We start from the raw sequence: 13,402 nt of genomic DNA on the forward strand, positions 1-13,402 counted from the left end.
TGTGTGTGTGTGTGTGTGTGTGTGTACATATATACTTCTGTTTTATAATAATTCGACTTTTCTTTTTTTTAAGTGAATTAAAAATCCCTATATGTAATTAAGGGCACTCATTGTGCAAAACCCATGGCTGAAATATTATTTCTGTTTCTATAGAAATCAGCTGTGGTCTGACCCTTGTGGTTGAGGTCGAGAGCAGATCTGTCCTACCCACACTCAAACACACAGGACCCATGGCATAGAGTGCCTATATCCCTGTCATCACCACTGATGGTACCAGGCATGTTTTTATGACAGTAGATGGCCAGTGACCACAGCAAGCTCTCATCACTCCCTCACACTAACAAACCTGAGCCAAGCACCTCAGGCCAGCGGCCTCCTGCTCTCCACCTCTCCTGTGTCCTCCTCCCCTCTGCTTGTGTTTGGCAGGTAGTCAATTCAGTTTCTCGCCCTCTGATTCTGGGTCTCCCCACCTTGCCTCCTTCTTTTGCTCTTCTTCTCTTCATTTTCTCCGTAGAAAAGAAGTACATTTTTCAAGTACAACATTTTTCTTGAATGTAACTTCACTCTCCAGTGGATTGGTTGCTGTGGCAACAGGTCTGTTTGTTGTGGGTTGGAAGCAGAGACAGACAAACACCAGCATCTGGAGGACTGGCCTCTTCCAGGATGGTGTGGCGCAACATCACATAACATGTTCAGGACAGGCATTAATATTTATTGTGCACTTGACCCAGTTTTTAATCTTAGTTAGTTAATCTTAGGTGACAGCATTTGTGGCATAATGGTGATTACCACAAAACTTCATTCTGATGCATCACTTACATGTGAATGAAGGCAATTTTGGAGAATTTAAAAGGACAAATGTTTTTTTATTTTTTTATTTTTTTATTACAACTAAATTTGGTTGTTAGTTCACCATTAGTATTAATACTGTTTTGCACACTCACAGTTCAGTCATTTATAGGTGTGACAGCCACTTTCTACAACTGAATTAACTCCTGAGAAATTCAGGTTGTGACACAACAATCTTACAAAACATTGTATTCAGTGTGAATGGAACCAAACTGAAAAACTTTTTGTTTATGACATATTTAAGTTAAAATCAGTTTGCATAAGTCTTTTAGCACTGTTATACTACTTTGGTCAAAAATAGCAGATAGCAAACGCGGGATGCCAGAACATTATTGTCATTGTGTCAATCATTGCAATTTTGAGAGTGAGTTCTGTTCCATACACACACAAATTTAGGGGATTCACATTCGTATTCACAGTGTCTACATGGCTATAAAATAACTTGCATTAGCCTAAGTCTTCTGTTTCAACTTGTTTTAGACTAGTTTTAGACTTTTAATGTTTAAAAGCTCTTAAAAGCATGATGGGTTCTGATTGGCAGGAAAAAAAATATAAAAGGAATTAACACAAAATCATTCCTCTGTGCCGTTATTGTTATAGACCAGTGGTCTAACTTGTTATGTTTATTGTCTTTGATGTTAACAGGCATTTATTTTGCAAGTGTTGTCACTAACTTGTACCAAACCCAGAGTAAGCTGAAAGAAATAACCATATGTGCTATATGCTACTAAGTCCTATGTGTGGAGAACAGCTGTTTTTTCTCGTGATTATTACACACATCTGGGTATTTCACAAGGATGTGAAAGATTCTGTCAGGCTTTTATTAATTGCTATGGGTCTGTGAAGTTCTCATTGTGACTAGCTGTGGGAATCCCTAAGAAAATATCACAATAATGAAGACAATGGAAAACCTGAAACAAACATGTTTTTTATCTTCTTCTTACTAACATAGTCAACATGTTCAGCATTACTATTGCTGTAGGTTAAACAACACATATATATATATGTGTGTGTGTGTGTGTGTGTGTGTGTGTGTGTGTGTGTGTGTGTGTGTGTGTGTGTGTGTGTGTGTATGTGTGTGTGTGTGTGTGTATACTTTTACTTTCAATTATTATTATTTTTTAATTGCTGTACTTTAAAATTTTTATTCTAATGTAAATGTATCATTGTTTCCACAAAAAGAAGCAGCACAACTGTTATTATATCCCAATAACATAGCGTAACTATAAGTAAGACATAATGTTTTTTACTTTCATTCCAAACTAATCTTAGTACTCTGTCTGTTATACTTTCCGATTTTCCAAATTGGTACATTTAGCCTGCAGTTGTGATGTCAACCAGCAGGTGGCTCTGTGTGGAAATGAATAGTTCACACTGTGATTACATTGGGCACACTAGTGGCTGTGCACATTGTTGTGTAAAACAGATTATTTGTCCTAGACTAAAGTTTCCTTACAGAGAAATGAATACCAGGATGATAGATTTACCAGACACATAGTGGTATTATGGTGTCGTTGTGTGGAGAACATGCCATTGCTCTTCTGAAAGATTAGAAACTGTTGATTTAAGGTTTGTTATTCCATCAAAAGTTACATGTGTATGCCATTTGATGAATGGAATTCAACCTCAGCCAGTCTGCCAGCAAATCTCTGGATGAATGTGATTGCACATGGACGGCTGGTTACTGGATGGCTCAAATGCTGAGTTCCAGTGTGCCAGACTAATGCAACTTAAAGAAATACTTCAGCTAATAGCAGGTTTACTCAGTCATGAACAAAACAGCCAAACAGGGATAAATGATCCCAGTATTTTTGTACCCTCCAGTGCCTGGATCACCGAAAAAGTTGAGTATAATGACAAAAGCAAGTGTTTTAGGAAAACAATTCTCTGAAACACATTGAGTGACTTAAGGGGACATACCAAGTTTATGCAAAGAAGTTTATGAACAATTACAATGGTCATTTATGTTAGGGCTGCACGATAAATTTCATGCAATATTTAATGCGCATCTTGTCAGTAAAGCCTGTTCTGTAATCATAGGTAAATATCCATCTCGTGAGTGCTTTCACATAGAGCAGCATTTACTACACAGAGCTGTTGTCCACTGACAAGCTGCGCAAAAACACAATCATGCGATTTATCGTGCAGCCCTAATTTGTTTGTGTGTGTATATATGTATGTATATATATATAATATTATAATGGTAATAATATAAGAATGGTTATAATAGTAATTTTGGTATTTTTTACTGGCTGCTGTTGGAAAACCACCCATATTATTGACTGATCCTCAGGTAACATGACACCTTCCTGATCTCTGACAGTGCTGTGTGTCATTGGGTGAATTCCACCAAATGAAACGCTTTACACGATTTCTGGAAATTGTATAGAATATGCTCATTGCTTCACCATTGATTTACAATTTAAAAAGAATGCCTAATCATTTTTACACCATTTTCTTTAAAGATTTAAGGACTGTATGCAAACATCTTTTAAAGTGCTTATTTTGTATAGATGAAGTCTTATGAATACACACTCATAAATCTCAGTTTAATTAAAGTGGCAGCTTTACATATCCTGTTGCAGAAGGTCATTAAATGTTTATGGTCACCATCTCAGTTTATTGCTTTTAGTGATGTCTGCAAGTGATTTTATCCAAATATCCCTCATGAAAATGACCTGGTTAGATTACATTAGGATAAGGTAACCCACTTTTTCATCCCATATTTGTTTTGTTTTTTCCCAGAAGTCAAACCTCCAGCAGACATCTCTGAATTAGAAGAACAAAGAGCATGATCGTTCTGAGCTCTCCATAGCTGAAGACTGACTTTTAGGCCGTTAGTTGGTCTAGGATTAAAGGAACTGGTAATGAAATGGAATAAAAAAAAGTGATGTGTGGAGGCAGCAAGGTTCAGTTCCCAACCCCAGACCTTTAACGAAAGCTAACAATCAATACAACAATCAATTCAATATCAAAAGCAGGTTTTTTTTATATCAGTTCTAGTTGGGAGAAACTAACAAAGAAAAGAATACACAAAAATAGCTAACTTCCTGCCTAGCATAAACAGGACAAAAACATGATAAAGAAAATAGCACCCACCTCTCTACTACACACCCCCAATAAATTAACAATATAAGTTTAATAACTTCCAAAACAAACCAAATTCCTTGTCATAGGCTCCAGTTACCAGAAGAGTGTTAACACAAATACACTGTAAAGGAATCAATCAACAAAGTAGCAATCAAAACAACTAATAAAGCATGAGAACAGAATCCTCACGACACAGCCTCCACACACACCCTGTGCTGTGCAATGGTGCTGCTTAAATCCTCATGCTTCCCGTCCTCCTGTAATCACATCAGATCACCAATCATTGGGATCAGGTGTCAGCCATTAACTCCTGCATATGGGAAGTAAAGGGGTAGAGAGAGAAAAGGAGAAAACAGAAAAGAAGAAAAAAAAAAAAAATATATATATATATATATATATATATATATATATATATATGTCATTGGACCTAACATGCAGTCTAATATTTGTTTTTTAATTGAAAATTCATATGCTTACCAAGGCAGTATTTATTTGATCAAAGATACATCCAAAACTGTAATACTGTGAAATATTATCATAATTTAAAATAATAGTTTTTTTTATTATATTATATTTTAAAATATAATAAAGCTGACTGGTGAAGCTGACTTTTCAGTAGCCATTACTCCAGTCTTTAGTGTCATATGATCCTTTAGAAATTATCTCCTCTGTAACATTAAAATGTGTTTTTGATCAAATTAATGCACTCATTCTGAATAAAATGTTCAATTCCTTTTGAAAAATAATTGTGACCCCAAATGTATGCAGATCCAAACATTCAGCAACACTGAGGGCTCTGTGGATAAAGCTGTAGATGTTAACCTATGCTCAGAAGACATATCCATACTTCATCAGTTTAGTTGAAGTTGCTTATCATAGCAAAACAGTGAATGTTTTGCCGTCTGCAGAACCGGAGGCTGCAGGTGGCCAACATTTTGGCACTTTCCATATAAACAGATCCAGTGTGCTGGGCCAAACTGGCCCCAGTAGTTCCGCCACCAAGCATGTGGATCACTGGAATACCAATCACTGTGCTGCAAGAGAGCCACTGTGTGTGTCTTACAAAACAACAACACCATAAGTGCCACAGGTGCAGAGAGAGATGAGCAAAAAAGATTTCAATCATTAGCACGGGATAAGCCCTGTTTTACAGGTCAAAGCAATTTTGTGTGTTCATTATGTCTGGTATGATTGTTTTTTATGATCTCATTGCAGACAATGACACACTCACGTGTTTTAGTCTATAGAGCCACTTTCCCATATTTGATGTATTTCTATTTATAGGTAGTTGAATGAATTGGATGAATTGGGTGCAGCTGTGTTGACTTTCCCTCCTTAAAGTCTTTATGCTCTGTTGGCCCCCTGTAGCCTGGCATTGAGTTAAGTGTTTCCTCAAGTATTGTGTGGAAGTGTTTTGCAATCCCTGCAGGTTACAGCTCCTTTAGTGTAACAACACACTTTGGTTTGAATCCGGATGGCATCTCAACAATAGAGCATTACCTTTGCTCTACCATTTAGTGCTGTTAGAAACTCTGTTTACTCAGCAGGGAACTCCCTTACATACACAAAGTGACCCGATGCTTTGACCTCTTCATGGTCCTCTGTGATCCAAATTGATTGACATAATTTTTTTTAGCAAACCTTGTGCAAATCACGCATACAGTAGCAGAAATCTGGTAAAGCACTTCCAGAATATCGAATCAAACCATGTTCCTCAGAGGAATTTTAGAAAGTTAATGAACTTGTGTATGTGTATTTGAGCATAAAAGATCATGTAAATGTGTCTTGGTTGAAAGAGAGTTGAGCATGTGTTTTATATGTTTAGGCTATAAACATTAAGCCTTTTTAGCAGCTGTTAAGTCTGTTTCCCTGTCTGGGAAAGTAATTCCCCTTTTACCTCTAGCTACAATACACATTCATTTAATTTGAGTAAGTGTGTATTTGTCTTTGTGTGTGTGTGAGAGGTGACTTAAGTTAGTATAATGTAGATGGTACAATATTTTTTATTATTGAGATTCAAGCATACTCCGTACTACTCAGATGTTTTTGTGTGATCTGCATAGATGGATGGTTTTTCTCTGTCCCTCTATGACTAAAGGAGGAATTATCACATAGAACAAGAGGGACTCACTCTCAATTTCCATCTCTCTCTCTCTTTCAGGCTGTTCTGGCATCTATCACCAGACTAGATAGTTGTAACTGTTTCAGAGAATGTGTCTCTGGGAATCAGAGACAGAAAGAGGAGAGAAGAAGAGCAGACACGCATATCCCATTTTTGCACAGGCCTGACAGGAGAAATATCCAAGTGCACATTTATTTAATTCTTTCCTGTTGTCTGTCTTACTGCAGCTCAAATTACACAGGAGCTCAGATGTTAGTTAGATTAGTGAAACCACTGTGCCTTAAATCTTCCCTCCAGGACAACCACAATGGTCAGATGCCACATTACAAGATCTTTTGAAAGATTATGATGTCACAGATTATGTTACATGAGGATGAAATTACCATCGTTTTTTTCCCCCTACTAAATTAACTTTGTGACTGAAAGGACTATATATATATATATAATTTTTATTTATTTATTTATTTTTTTATTTTATTTTAGCTAACACATATTAGACAAAATGTAAAATAAAATATATTTCATTAGAAGTTTTTTTGTTGTTGCAAGGACAGTAAATTGTGTGTATCAGTCAAATTTTAACATTATATATATATATATATATATATATCCTAAGTCAAAAAGAGTACACTGCTGTGTAAAACTTTCAGACGTGCTTTGAAATGTTATGAATAGAACATGAATAACGTCATGCTTCTGAAATAATGTTCTCATGGGCTTTTGTTTTTTGAAAGCATTGTGATCAAAATGTCGCTTTGTTCTTTTGTGTCTGTTTATAGTGGGGAAAGTATTGCTGGAAAAGCGAAAGGAGAGATGCCCTTTTCCAAAGGTCTCTTGTTTACCTTCGTGTGTTGGTAAAGTTAGCGAGGATCAGTTTGTCCCTTTTGTGGCAGTGAAGCGCGAGAGCCGTGTGTTGTTTGGGCGGATTAAACCATTGTGCTGAAGAGGGGGAGACTGGAAAACTCAAGCGCAAAAGTCCGCTCCGGGCGTTTTCGTCAGTGTTGTAGCCGAATGGTGATGTCGTAGGTACTTCGGAACGTTGTTTGTCTCGTCGGGATTGGCTTTGATTGTATTTATGTATTGTAATTATTAAGACTATTTATATAGCACACTAAAGATAACTCCCCAAAGTTTGGGTTGGTTCGCACCGACGAAGTGCCAAGTGAATCGCTGAAATCTGTCCGGCTATACTTGAGTTGAAGTTTCTCCGCACGGTGTGCGCTCAGCTGGATTTAAATGGAAAACATATCTGCGACCTTGATTAATATGTATTTCTGTACTTTAACGGAATACTTTGCTTTGACCTTTGAACACGCACTATGGAATAGCGAAATGCTAACTCAGATTTAAAAGACTTCTGGAAATATTTGATGGTTTTAGGATTAACATTCATCAACGTGAAATTTGAGGCTGTAAATCCAGCAGTTTTTGACAATGGAGGAGGATCAAGTGTTCTCTCCCGAAGAGCCGCAGGCGGCCAGCGCCGCATCATCGGACAGTTTCTCCCGTCTGTGGTCGGATGTGATGGGGATGCTGGTAAGTTTGGAGTTGGGGGAGGGGTGTCACACGAAGGCAACTTGAGAAAAGTCCTTCAACCCAAGGGGCTTAATTTATTGGAGCTCATTGTGTGTAGTGGTGGTGCTTTGATGCCCAGCGCATGTTAAAGCAGCCCACAGGAGCGTCAGGACAACTTCAGTAAACTTCCTGCTCGCTGTGAACTTGAAGCTTTATGGTTCGGTCTGTTGAGAGGCATTGAGAAGTTTAGAAATCTCCTGGGAATCGTATCACATGGTATGTAACTGAAATGTTTGTTATTTTTGTAAGCTTGCGCACGTGCGTCGTCGGATAGCCTACGCAACGTAACTCATACACAACACAGAACTTAAAATATGTTTTCCTTGTTTTAATTCAAGTCTAATGACCGACTGCAAGTACAGTATCCTTATTTTCTTAGAAGTAACTATTTAGTTACGAAATTAGTGGTTACTTGTAAGATGGCAACATTGAAAACCGGGCCACATAACGAGCATTGCAACAATATTACTATATTAGTGCATATATATATATTAAACAATCCATGTTTTTTCTCTGTACTGGTTAGCTAAGAGACTTAACCAAATCTAACTATCATTTCGAGGACTTTAAACATTTTGAAGAGTTTTGTCCTATCTGATGCTTTTTTTAGTGTTTATTTGACAAGATCAAACCATTTCCTTGGCCACCATAGCTTTGAGTTTGGAAAATTATCTTAGTATTTTGTATTCTCTCCCAAGGCTGTCTCTGTTGTCTGTTATTTGCACATTTTACTGGTCCTATTAGTTACAATTTATGAATCAGTTCAGTGTTCATATTTCCACTGAGACCAGCTTAATTAGTGATGGACACATTTTAATGTCCTCAAGGCTTAGTCATTGGTTCTTTTGTCCTTTTTGGTTTTAATTGGATCTTTAATTGTAGCTGTTGTGTAGGAAATTGGTCAAAGTGGATATTTACATAGTTATTCCCTTAGACTTTATCAGATCATTAACATGCCTGTGGTTAAGCACTCAGATAAAAACAGAGATAAAGGTGTGACATCCATTTCCAGTGAAACGGCTTTGCCTCTTGATGGCTACAGTGTTAAGCGTGTGAAAAGTGTGTTTGTTTATTGCTTTAATGTCTAGGAATGTGAGATTACTTAATCAGAAAAGATTCTATTTTCTCTGTTTCTATTAAATCTGATGAGATAAACTGTGACACTGAAACATATGATTCATTTCCTGAAGATGTAGGCCTACACCTTTCTTCCTCCCTCAGGCATATTTGATCATGTGATGTTACTGTACGATGATGAGTCTTTTTTTTCATAGAATATGTCTCATGTATACTCCTCTTCTTACAAACAGCCCTGCTGTGCTCCCTCATCTTCTAACTTGAACAGTCACAGGATAATACTAAAACCACATTGCCTAAGCAGCAGGTTGAGACTTTACTTCTCCGAAGATGTTCTCAGTTTGGGATCACCCAACCCCTAACAACAAACTGCAGCTATTGTTTATGATCCTTGCAGCTTTAATCAAATCCTCCATCTTTTGGCTTTAAACAGCTTTTTTTAGTGGCCTTCATCCAAAGAGGTAATTTAGAGAATTTAACTGAAGGAAAGACAGAATTTATCTAGATTGTATACAAATGGAGATCTGTGCATTTGCACTGCAGTGTCTCTCTTCACACAAGTGAATGTCTGACTGTATACAAACTCATTTTTGTTAATTGTTGATTTTCAGAACCATGTAAGGGATCATATACAGTCAGCTAGTCATTATTATATCATATTAAAGGATTTTAGTTTTCAGCAATGATGATTAGATGACTCTATCTTTCATTACAAGGCAACTTAATAAATAAATTAGTTTGAAATATTTATATATATTTAAATTGAAGAAACATACCGCTGAGTGCCAAGCCAGAGATGAAACTAGCACAGATGTGTAGGAAATTGGTTCCCAGGGAAAATGGTCAAATATACAGTTTACATAAACCACAATTGACCAATCAGAATTAAGTATTTTAGAGCGCCTTGAAATAAATATAGAAAGTGTCTTGATTGCATAAAAAAATGGTTAGACATGGTTTCAGTTAATCTGACCATTAGACAGTCTGGGTCATTTTAATTTAAACTTTTACAAACCTATCTGATGTGTCTTGTTAGTAAATGAAATGTTGTTGTTGAAGGGAACTCTGTATATAAAAGTAAGGTTTTATTTGGGCAAGAACTAGATTTTTAACTAGATACATTGCTACAAATGAGTCATTGTTTAAGACTGACTATCTTATGCTTATGTTGATAAACAGCATTTGTAGATTTGGCGGCTACTGAGTTGCGAATTAAAGGTCTGAACTACATTCTTGGGTTAACCATATGCATGCAAAGATCATAGATCTCTCTTAATGAAAATACCTATGTCTGCCTTTCATTGAAGTGCGGCCTGTGTGAGCAAACCCCATTTAAATATAGTTCCACTTATCTAAATTCACTTTAAAGTCAATTATCAGCCCATCACCCTCATTTCAACCACCGTCCATAAACTTGGATTTATGTTGTGGCAGTGGATGTTTTAGAGAAAAAATGATCTGTGAAATACAGTTTTGACATCTTAATTGTTTGCCTTTTTTTTAAAAAAATAGGACCAACTTGTTGAAGCTTAAGCTACAGTATTACATGCAATATAGTAGGGCTGGACGATTATGGCCTAAAGTCAAAACCTCGATTAATTGAACACTTTACCTCGATTACGATTAATGAACGATTATTTTGTTTCTGTTTAGTTTTTTTTTTTTTTTTTACAAGGTTTAGTTTAGTTCACTTACAAGGTTTGTACTGTAAACAGGGCCATAGTTGGGGTTTGCGGGGCCCCGGTTCAGGTTGTACCAGTGGGCCCTGTTTGAAAGTGTTTAATTTGTATGTTCGTTCTGTTTATTTGTTCATCAACATGCCCAAGCCCTATTAGGCACGGTCACTTTAAGAGACAATGAACGCATCCAATATAATACACATACGATATATTTCTCAACTGTGTACTTTAACTTAAGACATAACTGACAGTTTTTTCGAACATACTATCCAAGACGGGTATTTTCACATATTTTTATGTATTTGTCGGTACAAGAGCAAAAACAGACACATTCTGTATTCAAGTGTTTTGAGACGCCTCTCTCTGCGTGAGCCTGAACACCAGAACACCGCGGTGCTGAAGTGGGCTCTTACACATCCTTTTTCTGTTTGTTTAAACTGCGATTTGTTTTTGTCTGTTCAGGTGCAGGAGGGACTTCGAGGAGAACTTTGCAAACGAGAGCTCGGTTCAGTGTTGCTGTCAGTGAGACGCGGCTCTCTTTAAATGTCTTTTGAATGGTTACAATTGCAAGTAGCGAGGCTTAATAACACGTGAAAATGATACGCTTTCGTGTCGACATGCAGCAGCGTTCTGTCAACTGTCCTGAGATCGTGGGATATTTTTTCCTATTGAAAGAACGATCATAGCTCACTATCAGCAGTTATTTTATCTATGTTCGTAACATTTCTTACATATTATTGCTCGGTGTAAGAGATAAATAAAGATTAAAGGTAATCAGTACCAGTACGAGTGATTGCGTGTTTGAATTAGTCATACCGTCTCTATATTATTGTGAAGCTGGGGGTTGTAAATAGCCTAGTTCCTTCAAAAGTAGAAAAATATGCTATAATTAGTTTTGAGAGTCTAAGATTTTTAGTGATAAATCACAGGACAGCGCTGACAACTGCGTTCCTCTGTGCCCGCGATTTTCACAGCTATGAGTTTTTGTGCCACAATGCAGCTGCGCGAACATGGTAGCTCGATATAATAATACACATCCGATCGTCTAATCGATTGAACGTCCAAACCATAAAACAAATACAACTGACAAAGTTTAGTGAAGACTCAAGGCTCACCGCTTACGCGCCATCACTATGTGTTGAACCGGCGTTCACCTCCGTGTTTTCCTTTTATGCCACTGACTGGCAGAATCATGTGGCTACACACGCTTTTAAGGGGGGAAGTATTAACAGGAAATAACCGAAATAACCGACATGGGAAAATTACGTCGGTTAGAGGTTCTAAATTTCGGTTTCGATTACTTTTCGATTAATCGTCCAGCCCTACAATATAGATTTGAGAAGCATGTTATTACAAGATTTAAACCGTAATGATGTGTTTGCTTCATCATTTGATATTAGACAGTGTGTGGGAGAGTGGCTGGCCATATCCGCAGTACCTAAACACCTTGACATTAACTGATTTAGATTACTTCCCACCTCTGATTCCAGTTAATTTAACACATTCTCCACCCATCACGCCACAGGATTTACTCTCTCTTTTTTCATCTCTTGTCCTTCCTTATCCTTCAGCCCTCTGTGGATATCCTGAGGAAGCCACCCTAATGAGGGTGCGTCAGGACCCCCTGACAAACTTTTCTCACATCCTCTCTAACTCCAATACAACTCATGCCCACTTCTCCCCTCCAGGGCGGCGCCACCATCTCACAACACCCATGTCAAGCAACTTCCCCATCCCCACATTACTTTGAAGAGTGTGAATCATTTCCAGTCATTTGGTCTCCTTTAGTCTTCAGTACCAGGCCATTAAAACATTAGGGCCTTTCGGACCACTTTTGTTCCAGAACTAAATGTACAGTACTGAAGTACATGGAAGATTTTGCGATATAAGTTGATGCAATGTTTACAACGGGTGAGGGCGTTTTCGTACAAGTCTGGCCAATCAATGTCTACTTAAGTCATGGGTAGTGCCAGTTGTGCTGGTTAGACCCTGCTCCGGAGTAGGAGCTAATTTTGGTTCTCAAAAAAGGCAGTCCAGTACTAAAATCGCACCCAATTCTGGCTGTGCGAAAACCCCAAAAAGTGGGTAGTTCCACAATTAGTTCTGGTACTATGAAAATGTTCCCGTGGTGCGAAAGTCCCTATTCTGGTCTTTTTGATACAGACAGGCCTCATGCTTTCTGAGTGTGTAACTTTTAGTCTGTGCTTAGTAATTGTGTCAGGACAAGTTTAGGCACTGTGCATTAGCATTTATCATGAGAAGTGCTAGAAAACCAAAAGCAGACTTGTGATGTTCTCGGTTTCTGGAAGAGGACACATTAAACTTGTTTTGTGGGTTATGGTGTTACTCATTATTCAAGGATCAGTAACTTTACTTTAGGCATATTATGTAATCTCCATTTACACAGAAAAACAACTGAACAACCCAAAAAACAAAGAAAAAATGTTCAATCTTTTCTTTCTTTCTTTCTTTCTTTAAAAAGAAAGAAAAACACAGTAGCAAGGTTTTTTATATAAAGAATAAAACAAAAACAAGTAGAAAGAATAGAAAAAGAATAGGGAACGTGGTGTTTGAGTCTATTTTTTATATAAAAATAAAAAAGTCAAAAGAATAGAGAATGCTAGAGGGTAATCTTTAAACGAAAATAGTCTAAATGAAAGTGGTTTGACTGACAAAAAAAAGTTTGTGAATCCCTACCCATATATATATATATATGTATTTCTAAAACTCATACTACTGCTGTATTTTTTCTTTTTTTAATCCTCAAGTGCCCTCAACACCATGTGCAATGCATGCTTCTCATGAATCCCTGGAATTATTTGTCACTGTGCAGAAGCACTGGATTCAGGACTGTGCCCAAAACTCTAATGGCTCTGTAGTCTTCATGCTGCATTCAGATTGAAATGTGTTTCCTTTGATTTGAGTGTTGTGAAAAGAACGGCTCTTATCGGATCTGCTCGCTCATTTTGCAATGGATTCTCTGTAGGAATGCATTTTATTTTTTTCCTTT

The 13,402-nt window shown here is 37.3% G+C and overlaps 1 protein-coding gene across 9 annotated transcripts in view; it reads left to right on the top strand.

Annotated features, from left to right (window-relative positions):
• The window catches only part of LOC132092358 (SAM and SH3 domain-containing protein 1-like), a 253,886-nt gene that overhangs the window by 178,646 nt on the left and 61,838 nt on the right, over window positions 1-13,402 (top strand). Inside the window, exon 1 of one of the 9 annotated variants that reach the window (XM_059498551.1) lies at window positions 7,034-7,597. The exons of 6 other annotated variants lie outside the window; for them this stretch is intronic. In XM_059498551.1, coding sequence (XP_059354534.1) covers window positions 7,496-7,597 — 102 coding nt within the window. In that variant the 5' untranslated portion in view covers window positions 7,034-7,495. Of the gene's footprint in view, window positions 1-7,033; window positions 7,598-7,651; window positions 7,853-13,402 lie in introns of those variants that run through there. 2 more of the 9 variants (XM_059498556.1, XM_059498552.1) reach the window with 2 other exon arrangements.

Source organism: Carassius carassius, chromosome 18 (assembly GCF_963082965.1).
Source record: "Carassius carassius chromosome 18, fCarCar2.1, whole genome shotgun sequence".
NCBI classification, from domain to species: domain Eukaryota; kingdom Metazoa; phylum Chordata; class Actinopteri; order Cypriniformes; family Cyprinidae; genus Carassius; species Carassius carassius.